A 16901-nucleotide genomic window follows, 5' to 3' on the forward strand; every position below is an offset into this window, starting at 1 on the left:
AGAGCATTTTAAATGTTAAGTGACCCTGTTGCTTATGCTGCATTCACACCATGTCAAAGGAACAGGAAAACCTTTATTCCAAGGTAGTTATTCCCATTTCTAGCCACAAGTCACATCAGATAAACACAAATTTAGCCTTTTTTATTTAGCCTTCTTTTTTACAGTCGCATATTAGTAATATTGGATTTTACGGACGTGGAGCTGCCAGTTGCATTGGTTTTACAGCTGGTTTGCCAACAGTTTCCTGATAGTTCTGTAGTTCTTTTTGTCAGCCTGGAGACAATATAGATGTCACACATTGCCAATATCTGACTTGTTCCCATTCCCATCTTTGGAATTACAATCAGTAGGAGATGGCGTGAATGCAGCTTTATGCATTTCTGGAAGTTTTCATCATTTTCTTCTCTACATTGTCAGCGTGCAGCAAATGTGCAGCACAGCACTGTGGGGTCATGTGTACATGGCTCCATGTAGGTCCTCCAGCCGGTGCTCCCTCTGTTTTCTTCTCTCCTGCAGGACAAGACCAAAAAAAAAAATCAATAAAGCCACACAGAAAGCACTGTTAGAAGATGAGGGTCACCTGTTGCATCTAATGGACACTCACCTTGTCCTTTTTAAACTCCTCATACTCTGGATTGTCAGTTGGTAATTCAAGTCGGCACAGCGGACAGGAGTTAGTCTGTGATTGAAACATTAAAGAGAATCAAAAGGATTTTAGAGAAGCAGCTCAAACTTTTTCCATCGTAGCTACAACAACTACACATTTGTGAGCTTTACCTTGCCCAGCCAGGGCAGTATACATCCTGAGTGAAAAAGGTGTTTGCACGGCATTTCTCGAACCGTCTCCTGTTCCTCAAACTCCAGCAAACACACAGGACACTTGAGACCTTTGTCTGTAGAAACAAAAATCCACAGTAAGTCTCCTCAGAAGTTATTAATCGAAGAAATATTTGCAAATTACAGACAATACCAGTCACCTTCTCATTCAATGGTTTTTATTTAATTATTTTCTACATTGTAGAATAATGCTGAAGACATCAAAACTATAAAAGAATACATATGGAATTATGTGGTAAACAAAAATGTGTTAATCTTCAGTATTAATCTATAATGTAGAAAATAATACAAATAAATAAAAAGCACTGAATGAGAAGGTGTGTCCACATTTTTGACTGGTAGTATGTATATCCATATCCAAAGATGTTTAACTCTACTGGAGAAAATGCCTGTCACCTGCTTGTTCTGGAGAAATGATGACCACTGTGAGGGTCTGAACAGCAGTTTTGGCTGCCGGAGGAGGAAGCCGCTGGTCCCAGTCAGACAAGTCAAACCCTGCTGAGTCGATCAAGTCCAAGCCCTGCATTAAAGACCTGCACACCAAGACCAACACTCATTTAGAACGTTACACTATTGACCTACAGTTCTACAGTTTCATTTAGCAGACACTTTTATCCAAACATCTGAGAGTACAAAGAAGACAAGCTAGGATCTAGTCAGGACAAAACAACCAGGATAAGAGCCATAAAACAAATTCAAGTGTGATAATAGGACACCTTGGTTACCTCATTAAAGCTTTACATTGTGTCTCAGGTGTGTTTGGTCTCACCTGGCCAGTTCAAGTAGAGCGTTCTGTCGATACTGCTCCTCAGGGTTGGTGGGCTCACAGTCATGCTCATCAAAGTAGGATGCCATATTTAGTCCAACTAACGGCTGCGTCCTCTGTGTAGCAAAACACCTACAGACAAATGAATGTAAATAACAAAAACTGAAAGTTAAAGCTGAGGACTTTGATCACCATCCAGGATATACAGGAAATGCAGCTATGTGAAACCTGCATGTGGAAAATGCATTGTTTCTTCATAAAACTTTAGACAAACACGGTGCTGTGACTACGTAGTGTAATATTATGTGAAATGAAAAGAGAAAAGGCTATGAATAATTTTAAAAAAGGTAATTACAAATAGTCTTACTGTCCTTTGCCACTTGTGTCATTTTTAGCCACATTAAAATTCACTAGAAAGCAAAGTAACGTAGGTAGGAATAACTCTGGGCGTAACTGCACACGATATGGACTAATGAACACTTAAATGTAACCTCCAGGACAGACTTTAGATTACAATTTACACAAACTAGAGAAAAACCATCGACATAAATGTTAACGTTACTAAGGTCGCTGCAATTAAACAGAGCTACAGTTACGGATAAAAGTCTGACACTAGAGCTTCTTCACTTTCTACAAATATAATTAAACAGGATAAAGAAACAAAAATACACTGTCAGAAATTACTGGCCAGAAAATAACAAAATTCTTACCTGAAACGTTAGCAATAAACATTTGTCATTCTTCCGGGTAATACGGTTTTAACCACGTGGTATTTCGTCCAATCACCGTAGGGAATCAGTCTTCTTCGTCTGAATGCTTTAAGTGTTGCATCACCGCCACCAACTGGTACAAGGCATAATAATAATAATAATAATAATAATAATAATAATAATAATAATAATAATAATAATAATAATAATAATAATAATAATAATAATAATAATAATAATAATAATAATAATAAATGCATTATTCTTATTATTATTATAATCTGAAATTTGTTGTGTCTGGTTGTTTGAATAAAACAGTTTTTTAAAGAACCTGCTGAATCTGTTTTTGTAGTTTTTTTTAAACACATATGTTGAATCCATGTTTGCAGTTTTTTGTTAATGAACTATTGAATCTGTTTTTGTATTTTTTAATTAACACACGTTGATTGCATGGCTGTACTTTTTAAAAATTTTTATTAATGAACAAGCTGAATCTGTTTTTGTAGTTTTTTAAAACACATGTTGAATCCATGGTTGTAGTTTTTTTTTTATTAATGAACATGTTGAATCCACGTTTGTATTTTTTAGCATGCAAGTTGAATCATGTCTGTAGTTTTTATTATTATTATTTTTAATCAACATATTGTATCTGTTTTTGTTTCAGCTTTTAAAATGTAAATAATAACAATAGTAAGAATACTACTAGGGATGGTTTTTGTAATTATTATTACTACTACTAATGATAATAGTAAACCTAGAATGGTCCGTGTATTTATCTGGCAATTGGATTTTCCGTTCTGAAACGGGTATTGAAAAACAAAAAACGAGTGGTTATTTGATTTTCGTTTTAAATACAAAAATTAAAATTGAAATACAAGGCGTTTTTTCTTTTCATGATCAAAATGGGAAAATGCTTTGATTTTCATTTTATATTTAGAATAACAAAAAATAAAATCAGTAAGAGACAGAAACGAATAAAGGTCCGTTTTTTCATTTTCTGAGACCGGAAGTGGTCATCAGCAAGTGTGGAGCCAAACGACAACAAGATTCTCAGAGGGCGGAGCCAGAGAGCAGTGATTGGTCAGACCATAGATAATATAGAAGACAGCACGCTAACGTCTCTAGTATTCTGTTTCTATGGTCGGCACGTCTGGTGGCATCTCTGGCTGCTGTTGATCTTGTTTTTGGAGTAAAACACGGTAAGAAGATAAATACTTCTAACCTGTAGTGTTGTTTTGTTGTACGTTAAGGCAGCAACTTGTGAAGAGTTGTGTTTTGTCGTGTTTGAGCAGTTGGTCCGGACGCGTTAGCTAGCTAAGCGGCTAAGTTAGCTTGCGGGCTAATTAACACAGGTGGCTAACTTACCGCTGAACACCTGTGTTAGTTGCTGCCGCAGCTGTCCTCATTGTTAGAATGACCTTCTCAACCTGTATTTCTTTGCTGTGTATTTTAGCTTTTAAAAAAGTTATTTTACTTTAAGGTTAACTGAAACCCGTTGAGCTGCACTGAAGTTAAACATTCAGCTGGTTTCAATTAAACCGCCCTTAACTTAACATTGCGCAACATTACCTCTCTGAATCTCCATAATTTCATTAAATTCCTTCTCTCTTCCACTGCTCAAGTTCAACCCAGTATATAAAGTGACATTAATAGTGAATAAACTAACAACCAGCAATTGTATTTATTTATTACTGCATGTATTTGTAGTAAAACATGAGTTGAAACATCCTACTTTTGGATCTAGAACTGCACAAGCCGTTCATTTTCAGTCACCTGACGAGTTAAACTCCCCTTTTTATGTGAGGTGGAAGCAGAAAGTTTGAGTTAATAAAGAAAGTTGTTTATAATTTGTGATACCTGTTATCTCTGACTGAGGCTTTAGTTTTTGTTGAGCTGATTTACATGTAGAAACTTTGTTCAGGAAAATTTCTCAGTAGCTCAGAGGACAGGCTGCTTTTTACACAACCTTGTAAGAGAATGTCTGTCAATGCTTTCAGCAGAATTTAGAAACACAACACTTCCTAAACAGATATTTTGAGGCTGTGAGGTTGAACGTTTTAGAGTATATCAGTGTGTTTCTTTGTGGTCTTTCTGTTTCTAGGTGGAAGCTGAATTAGTGAGGATGACTCCTGCTCCTGTCATCTCTAAGCTCCTCACACATCTTTACCTGCACATGAGGAAAATCACTCCTGTAGAATGCAGGTATGTTTGTCATTATTATAAAAAGATGTTGCCTGGTGACCTGTCAGAAACCCATTATACAGAGTCAGCCAAAATAATGTTTACACACATCAGGAAAAAGAAAAACTTGCATAAGTATTTCAATACCAAATTTATTCAGACATCACGAGATTAATAAAAGTTATCTTTGACCTCTACAATTACAAGAGATGCTCAAAGTGGTGGCCACTGGCTTCCAGACATTTCTGTTGTGTTGTAGACGTCACTTGTTGATGCTCCATTCATGAGGGTAGCGCCATCTGTTGGGAAAACATCGTACAACAGGACACAGAGTTATTGTGATTTGATCAAACTTAGAAAGAGGAATCTATATGTGTAGAAGTACTTATACAAATGAAATATTTATAAAAGATTTTCTTTTCCTGATGTGTGTACATTATTTTGGCTGACTCTGACTCTGTGAACTTAATGAGAACAAAACTGTCATTTAATTGTTGCTCTGAAAGCTTCTTTAGTGAAAACCAGCTGGTGTTCTGCTTTGAAACAAACTGCTGTTGAGGTCTGTGTTTTTAGGTTTAACCCCACAGTTTCTGAATGAACTGATAGTTGTTGTTTTTTTCCTGATCAATGTGGACGTTATAATTGATGGTAACATTTACTGATCAGATAATCAGCATGACAATATAACAGTATAACATTCTGACCACCTGACTAATACTGTGTTGGTCCCTTTATGCTGCTAAAACTCCTCTGACCCAGTGGTTCATCAGAACCTCTGGGGATGTCCTGTGGATTCTGTGGATCCTGTGGGTTGCAGGGTGGGTCCTACCTAGACCAGGCTGATCCTGGACCATCCCACAGATGCTCCATCAGATGTGGATGTGGGGAGTGTGGAACCCAGGTGAACAGCTTAGCTCTGTCGTGTTCCTCAGACCACTCCTGAACAGTTTTATTTTGTCCTGCTGAGGGAGGCAGCTTGCATCAAGGACTGCTGTTGCCATGGGGACCAGGGGGTTGTTTGTCCTGCAGTGTTTAGGTGGTGGTACATGTCAAACATCCACATGAACGCCAAGGTTTCCCAGCAGAACGTTGCATTAGAACAAGATGATGGATGTTGTTCTCTTCAGCTGTCAGTGGTCAGAATGTTGTGGCTGATCGGTGGATCTGTCTGCCTTTACTCTGACATCCAGAGTTATACAAAAGTGTAGAATGTGTGCAGTGCAGAAGAGATTTACTTTATTGTATGCAGTTTTTTTTTTTTTTTTTTTTTTAAAGGGAGAGCATTTTTTTTTATCCACCTGAAGAAGATCTAATCTTTCCCTTCAAAGGATAGTTAATTGTTACTACGGCTTCCATAGTGGTTCCATCAGAGAAAATCATATCCATATACAGATTTTTAATAATTCCAGGGCTGGTTCAGTAAAGATTATAATAATAACTACATCAGATAATTCTTGGTCGCAGTTGGAATTTTGCAGCCTGAGAGATGGTTGAGAAGGTTTGCAGTTCTTGTTTTAGCAAAATATGTTATAATAGAAGATCTTTATTGTCATTGTACATGAAATTATCTGCAAACCAGCAAAGTGTATCAGTCTGAGGTATCTAAAAATAAATAAAGAAAAATGCTTCTAAAGCCAATAATAAACAGAATATTTTGAGGGAATATTCTAAAAAGGAAAGAAAAGCTCCATTCTCACTCCTCTCAGGATAAACTGTCATTATAATTGACTTTAAATTTAGCTTTAACACGAGATAAAAACATTTACTTTCATTACTGATATTGTCAAGTTTTAATAAAGTTCATGCTACTTTTATAAAATGATGAAAGTGAATAAACTGTATTTCTGTGATCTGTGTTTGATTTCTGTCTTTTCTCCTGTCATCCAGATGTTCAGAGGGAGATGATGCCACATCTGGTCCAGCTGATGGAAGGTCTTGAAGTTCTCTGACTGGCCTCGACTGAAGATGGTCGTCTCACTGGATTTAAGGTTCAGATGCTCAGTAACAAACTCCACCAATGAGCCAACAGGGAAGCTTTAGGTTTATTAAATGTTGCTATGAAGGTTTCGCTGTTTTTCTTTGTGAATGCAATGTGCTCCAACTGAAACTTGAATTAGAACTTAGAAGTAAATCCTTCCATCTGAAAGGATTTAGTTGCATTAATAACCTCATAACATTCTAATTTTTCTTCCAGTCTTAGTTGGAAATAGAATCTCTGTATTGATTCAGGTAAAAACTGAACTTCACAGCATGTTGGAGCAAAACAACCAGATGAAAACTGTGATGGTGTTGGATTGTCAGACCGTAATGTTGCAGCTCAAAGCAGCTTTTCTAGCTCAGTTCATTCTGACATTCAGCTATGAATCAACACAGCAGATGGTGATCCATGCTGTGGAAGTCTCACATCTCCTGATTTAATGGAGCTGCTTTGCACTTTTTACACTGTTTATTCACCAACACTTTATTTAATAAAAGTCCCATCTAGTTTTTATGAGGAATGTGATGTTTTAATTTCTCTGTGAATAACTGCAGTCTAATGCAACAGCTGGAGTTGTAACATCTGTCCTGATATTGATCATGAAGTATTGATCAGAATACTTATGGTCAGCATTCATCCCTGAAGTTTTACATTAAAACCTTTACTTGTGTTGTGAAGTTTGGTAAGAAGCAGAAATGTTAGCGTTGCCATGGATACATGAGTGTTAAATTCTGTCCATGTTTCCATTTTGGGAAATGCAGTCCAGTTCCAGAATGTGGAGGAATTTAGTCTCACAGACAACAAATATTATCTGAAAGTCGGGTTATTGTTGTTTATCAGCACAATACAAAAAGATTAATGTTAGAAATATTCCAGTTAAGACTCTAGAATATCATGATTTATGGAAATTTACCTCAATAATATGAATGTTCAGGTTAAGATTGTACAGTGATATTTATTATGCAAGTTTAGCTGATTAAAGTTTATGACTCTGCACTAAAATATTATTTAAATTGACATCATTATTATATTTAGGGTCAGACCCTACAGTATTGAGATTAAGAAATCAAATATTCTATAAAATGTAAATACACTGAACTCATTTGGATATATTTAAGTGAGACTCTACAATATTATTTGACACAAATCTAACTAAATCCAAATTTTAATCATTTTTACCCCAAACATTTACTGGACTGATTTAAATATTAAAATCACTCCTTTCTAATCCTCTGCTGTACGTTCAAACCTGAGGCCTTAAATAGAAACACACAAGTATCTGATTGAAGGAACTTCTGCAGAGTCCTGGTTCTAGAACATGATGATAGAATTATAGCCAAACTTTAACAAAAGCTGCCTGAGAGTTTACAGATTTTTATGTTGGATTTCTTCAGTAAATTTAATGAGTTATCAGCAATAATCAAGTGTTCATTTGATGAACTTCATTTCCTAAAACATCCAGAATTGGAGCTCATATCTTTGGCAGCTGTAAAGTTTCTGCTCCTTCAAAGTTCACAACACAATGAATGAATTCCTAAAACACTCTCAGTGCTGGAGAGCGTTTGTGATGCTGAAGCAGTGACCAGTTTTTCTGTTTCTTCTCTGGAGATGCACAATGAGGGACGTCTGCAGCGACTGAGAAAGAGTCTCACCACATCCTGACATGAGGAAAAAGACTTAATTGAAGACTACAATGAGAAAAACTATCAGACAGCAGACGGCTGCATTCAAGGTGAGCTCTGAACATTTGATCTGGAACAGGAATTCAATAACAGCAGCATGAGCTTCATTTCAGTCTGTAGCTGCTGAATTCATGGATGAATCATCTGGCACTAGAAAGGAAGACCATCAAACATCCACGTCAGCTGATGGAGGACCAAGAGTCTCACCTAACAACCAACCTACAGAGTGAAGACCTCGAATCTGATTGGACGGCCTCCTATTCAGCCACATGTGTGAACAAATGCCTCTAAGTTGATTTGTTTTCTAAAATAAATCTAGTTTGAGTCCTAATCTATGCCTGTGTGTTTGCTTCTTTACACCGCTGTTAACAGTTTAGGCTGTTACATTGTTCCAGATAAGACAAGTACAAGATTCTTCAGAGCCGTTCTACCACGAGCCTGACAGGAAGAACTCCAACAGCTACTGAATGTTCCTGTGGTTCCCTCAAGGCTACAGGAGGAGCCCTATGAGGACGAGCCGGTCCACCTGATGGCGGCCAGTCGCTGCGGTTCAAAGCCAACACCGACTACGTGGACTTCTACTGGACCACACGGAGGCCTTCAAACCGGACCAACAAGTTCACCGACTCCCCGACTCGTGGGTCTGAGGACGCCGCCGAGCCTCGGCCCAGCCGGCCTCCTGTCTGTGGGTGTTTGAGTGCTGAGAGGTTTGTGGATGCATGTGAACATGTCTGTGTTGAAACAGCAGCTTTTCACTCAGTAACGCCGGGAAAAACCAAGAGCTCCTTTATTTGTGACTTCCACTAAAAAAACTGATGAAAATAAGTTTGCCAGGGTTCTGACTAATAACAGATTATTAAATAATGAAAATAATCGTTTAAATATTCTTTTAAACAATCCTTTTAGGTCTGCATTTCCTTTACACTGACTTCTTGGTATATGTACAAGTATTTTGGGTGGAATATACCATTAAGCCCGATGTTCGAGGGTTCTTCTGGGAATATACCATCAGATCAACCTTTTAGGTCTACATTGGAAGATTTTAGAGTAGAATATTACTCCAAACCATCCTTTAGGTCTACATTTAAGGTGGAATACTCCTTTACACCAAGATTTTTTGGTCTACATTGAAAGATTTTAGGTGAAATATTCCTTTGAACGAACTTTTTAAGTGTATGTTCAAGGATGTTTGGTGGAATATACCATCAGACCAACCTCCAAGTTCTACAGTAGTGAATTTTAGATGGAATATACCATTAAACTCACCTTTTAGGTCTACATTGGAGGATTTTAGGTGGAATTTTCTTCCAAACCCTCTTTTAGTCTACATTTAAGGATGTTTAGGATGGTATATTCTTCCGAACCAACTTCTCAGGTCTACATTTCAGGTGGAATATTCCTCCATACTAGCTTTTTTGGTCTACATTGAAGGATTTTTTCTAAACCACCCTTTCAGGTCTATATTTGGGGTTTTAGGTGGAACATTCCTTTTAACCAGCCGCTCAGGTCTCTTTGAGGGTTTTGGATGGAATACTCGATTAAACCAACATTTTAGGTGCATGTCCAAGGATTTCTGGTGGAATATTCCTTTAAGGTGGATGTTTGAGGACCTTGTAGGTGGAATACTTCCTGAAACCAACCTTTTAGGTCAACATTCAAAGATTTAAGGTGAAATATTCCTTTAAACCAACCTAAATTTCATGTTTTGATCATTATCAAGTGAGAAACCTCAATCCAGACTCCTCATAATGATGTTTGAGATTTATGCTGCTGTTATTTGTTTAGACTAAATGACAGAAATCCACAACTGTAATTTTATTTCAGGACTCGGTTATTAAATGTCAAAACAATCCATGTGACTCTAAAAACTCAACAGCTTTACAAAGTCTAAGATTAAACTCTCCACAAGGATCCAAAATAAGTTGGACTTCTACATGAGAGCTTTAATTATTCTTCATCTACTTCCTGAAAAGTTTGGTCAATAAAAAAGACAAAAACTAATATTTTCAGCTGAACTAACGACAGACTTTGTGATTTTTCTGCTCACATGTTGTGTTGTTGTAAACTTCCTCTTTCAAATAAATAGCCACCTAACCCCCTGGAAACCAGCGTTTGTCCTGTTTTTGTGTTGCTCCTCGGCGACCCTAGACAGCCGGGTCCTAATGTTTTTTGAGCAACACACCATACTATGACGTTTTTACAATGATGGTTCTACTATGAAGCCAGTTTGACATGTTCAGGTGTTCTTTGTGTGAAAACTCAGAGATTTCAGGTATCAGAAGGTGGTTTTCAACTTTCTTTGTTAACTTTCTGCTTCAACTTTAAACTAAATTTCCTTCACTAACCCAGCCCTCTGGACTTCCAGTAAGCTGTGTTCCTATTGGCTGTCCAGGTGGCTGCTTGGTATTATCAGGAACACCTGAGCAGCTCAGTGTCTTCCTGCTTTATTTAGCTGCAGACAAACATTTCCTCTGCTTTTATTCACCACTGAACCGGGTTTGGCTCCATTGCTTTAGTTTGTTCTTTAGGCGTTGGCTTGCAGCTTCCAGCAGTAAAATCGTCTTTAATGTGTTTCTTGGTGTGTTTTAGGGCTTTGTACTGGATAGTTGTCTTGGTAAATGTGGTTCTTTAGCCACAGTTAGCACATGGTCCTAATGTGTGCAGTGATTAGTGGATTTTGTACAGCTGAGTTGTGTCTTTATCTTGGCTGTAGTCAGTCTTTAGAGGTTTTTGGTCAGACACATTCTGTATTCTTGTTTGTGAACCAACGTTGGTTGTCCAGAAGGTAAGAGTTCCTGTCCTGATTCTCTGTTCTCAGAGGTTCTCTGGTAGGCTGCAGGAGACTTTAGCGTTTGGGTTGTACTAGTTTGGTTTTTGTACGGTTTCATTTGGACGACTATCTTGAGGCCCCTCCATGTGGTTTAGTGAGGTTTTCTGCAACAGTTCTACAAAGCAACCTGCAGCAGAAGAGACTTTGAGAGTTTTTAGGAAGTTCTGGAGACCAGACTTTAGAGCAGCAGAAACATTTGTCTGCAGTTTGAGCAGGAGAAGGTGAGCTTCAGAGTAGAAATGAGATGGAAACCTTCTTGACCTGTGTGGTGAGGTCCTGTACCAAGAGTTTGAGCAAGTTGTGAAGAGTCTGTAGTTCTTTGGTCTGAAAGCACAAGAAGAGTCGACTCATTAAAGGAGAAAACAGGAGATATTGTTGGTTCTTCTGTCGCTCTGCAGTTTCCAGTTTCCTTAGACTGAATATCAAGTTTATATTTTAAATGATTTCCCATGTGAGCCCAAGAAGACTTCAATAAACTCCCTCCATCCCCTGGACACAACATATTTTATTACCATGTTAAATCTTTTTTTTTTTTTTTTTTTTTTAATGTTTTTGAGTTTTAATCATAGTTTTAGAATAGTTTTTTCTCTTTGCTTGTTTAGTTTTGTCATCTGTGTAAAAGGTGCTAAACAAATAAAGTTGAATTGATAAACTGAATAATTGACTAACTCATGATTGTGACAACAGAAGTATTTTCATTGTAATTCAAGTGTTTATTTCATTTTTAAGGTTGGGGTTAAAATCTTGACAGAAAAAAGATTAAAGAAATAAACTACATAACAAAAAGCAATTAAATCAAAGGGAAAAAAATTTTATCCAATAAAGCTTTTAAAAAGTTTTATTATTAAAAAGTATTTTTTAAATGTGTAATTATGGAAAATATTTTATCTGTAATTTGTAATATTTGTATTTTAAAAATTTTGTTTAATTTCATAATGACATGTATCTTGTTGAATTATCTAATTCAATATTTTGTCTGTTTAATATAATTGTATTAAACAGACAAAATATTGAATTAGATAATTCAACAAGATACAATACATGTCATTATGAAATTAAACAAAATTTTTAAAATACAAATATTACAAATTACAGATAAAATATTTTCCATAATTACACATTTAAAAAATACAATTAAACAAGAAGAATATTAAACATTTAAAAAAATACAAAACATTTAATTAGATTATTAAACCTTTAAAAAGACAAAACATTGAATTAAAAAATTAAATGTTTAATTAGAAAATTACATCTTAAAGACAATAAAACTTTAAATAGGATTTCAACAGAAAATACAATGAAGCATTTACAAAGAAAATTAAACATTAAAAGGTGGTAAAACATTTAAAAAGAAAAACCTTAAAGATTTAATCGAAAAATTAAACATGGGGAAAGAAAAGGAAATTTTTCAAACAAGCCGATAAAACATTTGAAAGAACAATTAAACATTAAAAAGACAAAACATTTCTAAATCAAATCAGACAGAAAAGAATAAAAGGTGAGAAAAGAGCAAAACTAAACATTTAAGAAGAATCTAACTAAAGACAAAACATTTGAAAAGACACCAGTTAAACTTTAGAAGATCAAATTAAACAGAAGAGACAATAAAACGATCAAAAAGAGCAAAAACAGAGAAAGGTCTGAAAGTGTTTTCTAGCCTGAAATGAAAACATCAAGTTGTTTCTTCAAATGTTTCGTCTTTCCTATGTTCTTGGTTTGATTGTGGACAGATTTACTAAGAACTCATTTCAGAAAACTGCTTTCCAGATAAAGTCTGCTAGTAGTTGAGGGCATTGATCAAACTAATGTTACCTTCTGATCTCCACAAACTTTACTGTTCAGTGAAGAGAATCAAAGTTTGTTCAGGATTAGTAAAAAACTCACAGGTGAAGGTCTGAGAAGAACTCAGATGGATGGTCTAAATGTGAAATCAAGACTCATGGTCACAAGTTTTAAGGCTTCTGTTAACCAGAAAGTTCAAACTAACAGAGAAGTACTGAGAAACTTTTAAGATTTCAGTCCTCAGACTGTTGAAAGGTTCAAACTAACAGAGAACTACTCAGGAACTTCGAAGATATCAGTCCTTGGACTGTCTGAAAGTTAAATCTAACAGAGAACTACTGTGGGACTTAGAAAATTTCAGCCCTCAGACTGTGTGAAAGCTCAGGTCCTGAGGACTCGGGAGGTCTGGAGGCTTTGGAAAGTCTTGGAACTGAGGGTTCCACCCTCCAGAACAAAGGCTGAAGTCCAACCTCCTGAGAAAAACGGTCGAAACAAGACTCGAGTTAAAAAAAAAACTCGAAAACGAAAAAAAATAGATGATAAATGCGCAAAAAAAACAAGAATTAGTATCTGAGCGAGTAGCTCAGGGGAAAAGAAGAGTGACTACCAACTGGAAGGTCGCAGGTTCAAGACCCGCCACTGGCCTTTTTCTTTGTTTGTCTTTGGCAGAATTTGGAGAAAATTTAAGAAGGGTCTGGTCTTGAACCAGCGACCTGCAGCTCCACAGGTAAATCCTTAACTCACTGAGCTACAGATCAGATGAAAAGAAATAATTTCGTCGTCCCTTTGACATCGTAATTTGTGAAGTCACCACATGGGTGGAGCCAAGGCGGAGTCTGGGTGGAGTCAGGGCGGAGAGTAGGCGGGGAGGTGGGTGGCGGCCTCCACCCCTCTACTCCCCCACCACCCACCACACCTTCCCCCGCCCGACGAGTTCTTCGAGTCTCCACGAGTTCTTCGAGTCTCGACAGGTTTTCCCGAGTTTCTTGAGTTTCCACGAGGTCCGAGGCAGGACAAGTTGTCATGAAGAGATGTTGAAGTCGGCCAGGATGGACTGACTTTTTACAGCGACAAGAAGGACGATGACTAGAAGAGCAGGTCTTTAACCACCATCCATAAAATCCATGGAGTCGCTCCAGAGAAATGAAAGAAGGTCAACTTTTATCAACCTCCATCCAGATGTTCAACTTGATATCTTTACTTTGACATTTTTAGCACCACAAACCTTTAGTATCAGACTTTATTATCATTTATTAGGACTTTAATGGAATCCACCAGCAGATTTAGTTTTTGTTGACAAACTTTATTCTTGTCATCGTGGGACTACAGTATTTAAAACTGTTCCTTCTATTTGACCTCATGTTTATTAGTTTTAGTGGAGAAACTTATTTTAATTGTCCATTAGTCTCTTAAAAACCGAATAAATTGGATTAGTCGAGTTTAAAATTTCTTAGTCATATTTTAAATATGACAAAAAAATATAAAAATAAAGTGTCTTGAGACAATTTGACCTGTAATTGGCGTTATATAAATAAAATTCAATAAAAATTGTATGTATCTTGTAATGTTGGAGTAATTCAGCCATATATGTTGGAAACTACATTTTCTTTGACCATTAATCTGTTGATTGTTTTCTCCAGTAATTCATTTCTTGTTTTGGTTTATAAAATGTCAAACCCAAATATATTCAGTTTACTGTCATAACAACCAAAAAGATTTACATTCATGATGCAGGAATCAGGCAGTTTTCCACTTTTTATCTTAGTTTAGTCATTAAGATAGTTGATAATGTGTGAATTGTTGCAGCTTGTGAGCCGTAGAAGGTTTTAATCTTTGGGGCCGAGTGTCAAAAAACATTTAGAAACCAACATCAACAAAACACTCAACAAGAATTTGAATATCATTAAAGGGAAATCCAACTTTTGCATGACAATGTCTAATTAAAGGACATTAATTTCCAACGTAAATGTGTGATATTCATCCTCTGGAGCTTTCTCTTCACATCGTCTTCCACCTGGACTGGTTTGGTCGGGAGCATGTGCAACAAACATTTGAAAAACTGCACTTTAACATCAATGAATGACACTGAAGTTTAATCTCTACATAAATGAGACTGAGTCTGGATGTGCTGCTCTGTCATTAACTCCTAAGTTTAGGGAAAGTTCAAACAAAAGAGGATAATTCAGAGAAGACTTGAGCATGAGCTTATTTTGAACAAACATCTCAGACTTTCTGAGCTTCAGCACCTACAGCAAGATATTTTAACAACAAGCAACTCAAGAGATCCAGAAGTTGGAGAGAGTTAGCTTTAGCTGAGCCAAAGAACATGTGGGACGCTAACCAAGCAAACATTTCAGACTTTTCTCTGTGAATTCTGGGAAATAACTATTTAATGACAGCTACACATCTTAACTCAGTCTCATTAAAACAGACTCTAATTCAGTGTCATCCATCCATATTAAAGTGCAGTTACCCAAAATGTTTGTTGCATGAGCTCCAACAAAACCTGTCCAGGTAGAAGGCTACTTTGACAAACAGGAAGTGGACTATTCCAAGCAGATTTATAGAAGGGGGAACCGGACTGTACTAAGTGTGGTCGAGTATAGAGGGGTGTTTTGTGGGTTTTTAAGGCTGATAATGATTATTACTGAGACATTTGGAGTAGATATTCATTTGCAGTAAATGAAAATATTTAAAATCTTGGAGTTAAACTTAGAAGAACACAAACTCTAACAGGAAACTTTGTTGATACGTTTTTGTTTTGTTTACAGATGTTAAGTTAAAGGAGTTTTATTCGTGACGTATAACCAATCAAATCACTCCAGAAGACAGAACGACCACAGGTAGATAAAGGTTCAGAGCCAAAGTAGCGCCATTTTTAAATGTATTTATTACCGTAAATCAGTAAATGATAAAACACTGATAATCAGTAAATCAGTCAGCCCACAATTACTACAATTCTACAATGTATGTCTCTTTCCTTTGACTTGTTATATGTACAATATACGATGTATATGATGGTGTTTTTTCATACTATGATGTTTTCTAAGAGACATACGATGCTACTCTGGTTGTTCTGGCCCTGGGCTGCTGCACTCCTCCTCTATTGTTTTCTGGATTGTACTCAGCTGCATGCCTTCGTCCACCCGGCCTCCGTTGACTTGTCCCGCCTGCCGTCTCTGGAGCTGAAGCTGGATTGGAACAGACCAAAGTACAGTCCAATCACGATGCCGGCTGCCTCTCGAAAGGCTCCTTCATCTGGCAGGTGGCAGCACTTCTTCTGAGGGGAAGCTGAGCTGGCCTGGCAGAACTTTGGAGATGTGTTCCAGTGGTTGGTGGATGTGTGGGGAGATAGAGAGGGACCTTTGAATTGTTCAGAAAGGAAAACAGGAAACCCATTGGTAGTTTTAGTTTAGGGTGCTACTGCGGTGTGTTTTTGGGTTTTAAGAGGTGAACAGGAAGAGTTATTTTTTTCGTATTGATTATCTTTTACTTTGTTCCTGGTTGGAATGCCCATCAATGTCAACATGAAGTTCACTTTTAGTTCTGTTTATTTATTTTTATTCTACTAACACCCATTTGCTTTTAACCACCTCACATTTTGTTTTGTTGTAAACTTCCTTTTTCAAATAAATACTCGTCTAACTCTCTGGAAACCAGCGTTTGGACTGTTTTTGTGTTGCTCACCTACTTCAGACAGCCGGGACATAACAACGTTTTGTGGACGAAAGACTATACTATGACGTTTTTAGAGCGACATGCTATACTATGACATTTTCTTGAACGACATGCTATAACATGACGTTTTTAGAACCACATGCTATACTATGACGTTTTTTGAGCAACATGCTATACTATGACGTTTTTAGAACCACATGCTATACAATGACGTTTGTTGAGCAACGTGCTATACTATGACGTTTTTAGAGCAACATGCTATACTATGATGTTTTTAGAGCGACATGTTATACTATGACATTTGGTTGAATGACATGCTATACTATGACGTTTTGTTGAACGACATGCTATACTATGACGTTTTTAGAGCGACACGCTATACTATGACATTTTTAGAGCGACATGCTATACTATGACATTTTTAGAGCGACATGCTATACTATGACGTTTTTAGAGC

General features: G+C 36.8%; 1 protein-coding gene and 2 long non-coding RNA genes across 5 annotated transcripts in view; 1 reads left to right on the forward strand and 2 right to left on the reverse strand.

The window, feature by feature from the left end:
- Positions 1–2384, reverse strand: part of rnf181 (ring finger protein 181) — a 2666-nt gene extending 282 nt beyond the window's left edge. The window contains exons 1-6 of the mRNA XM_023295621.3: positions 2314–2384; positions 1607–1735; positions 1234–1370; positions 778–893; positions 605–679; positions 1–510 (exon numbers count right to left, since the gene is read on the reverse strand). The exon at positions 1–510 is cut by the window's left edge and continues 282 nt beyond it. Of these exons, the coding sequence (XP_023151389.1) occupies positions 451–510; positions 605–679; positions 778–893; positions 1234–1370; positions 1607–1692 (474 nt within the window). The 5' untranslated portion in view covers positions 1693–1735; positions 2314–2384 and the 3' untranslated portion in view covers positions 1–450. The remainder of the gene's footprint in view (positions 511–604; positions 680–777; positions 894–1233; positions 1371–1606; positions 1736–2313) is intronic.
- A 993-nt stretch (positions 2385–3377) lies between these two features.
- On the forward strand, positions 3378–11632 carry LOC129349050 (uncharacterized). Of its 3 annotated transcripts, none has more exons than XR_008601879.1 (5): positions 3378–3512; positions 4415–4515; positions 6382–8204; positions 8309–8425; positions 8644–11632. It is a non-coding gene; the product is annotated as an uncharacterized LOC129349050 (long non-coding RNA). The 3 variants fall into 3 exon arrangements; XR_008601878.1 differs by lacking the exon at positions 8644–11632 and adding an exon at positions 5254–5395 and having other exon boundaries at positions 8309–8487; XR_008601877.1 differs by lacking the exon at positions 8644–11632 and having other exon boundaries at positions 8309–8487.
- Positions 11633–13457: 1825 nt separating this feature from the next.
- LOC129349179 (uncharacterized) overlaps positions 13458–16901 on the reverse strand; it is a 6773-nt gene continuing 3329 nt past the window's right edge. The window contains exon 3 of the long non-coding RNA XR_008602077.1: positions 13458–16129. This is a non-coding gene — a long non-coding RNA (uncharacterized LOC129349179). The remainder of the gene's footprint in view (positions 16130–16901) is intronic.

This window comes from Amphiprion ocellaris, chromosome 6 (assembly GCF_022539595.1).
Source record: "Amphiprion ocellaris isolate individual 3 ecotype Okinawa chromosome 6, ASM2253959v1, whole genome shotgun sequence".
In the NCBI taxonomy this organism is placed as follows: Eukaryota; Metazoa; Chordata; class Actinopteri; family Pomacentridae; genus Amphiprion; species Amphiprion ocellaris.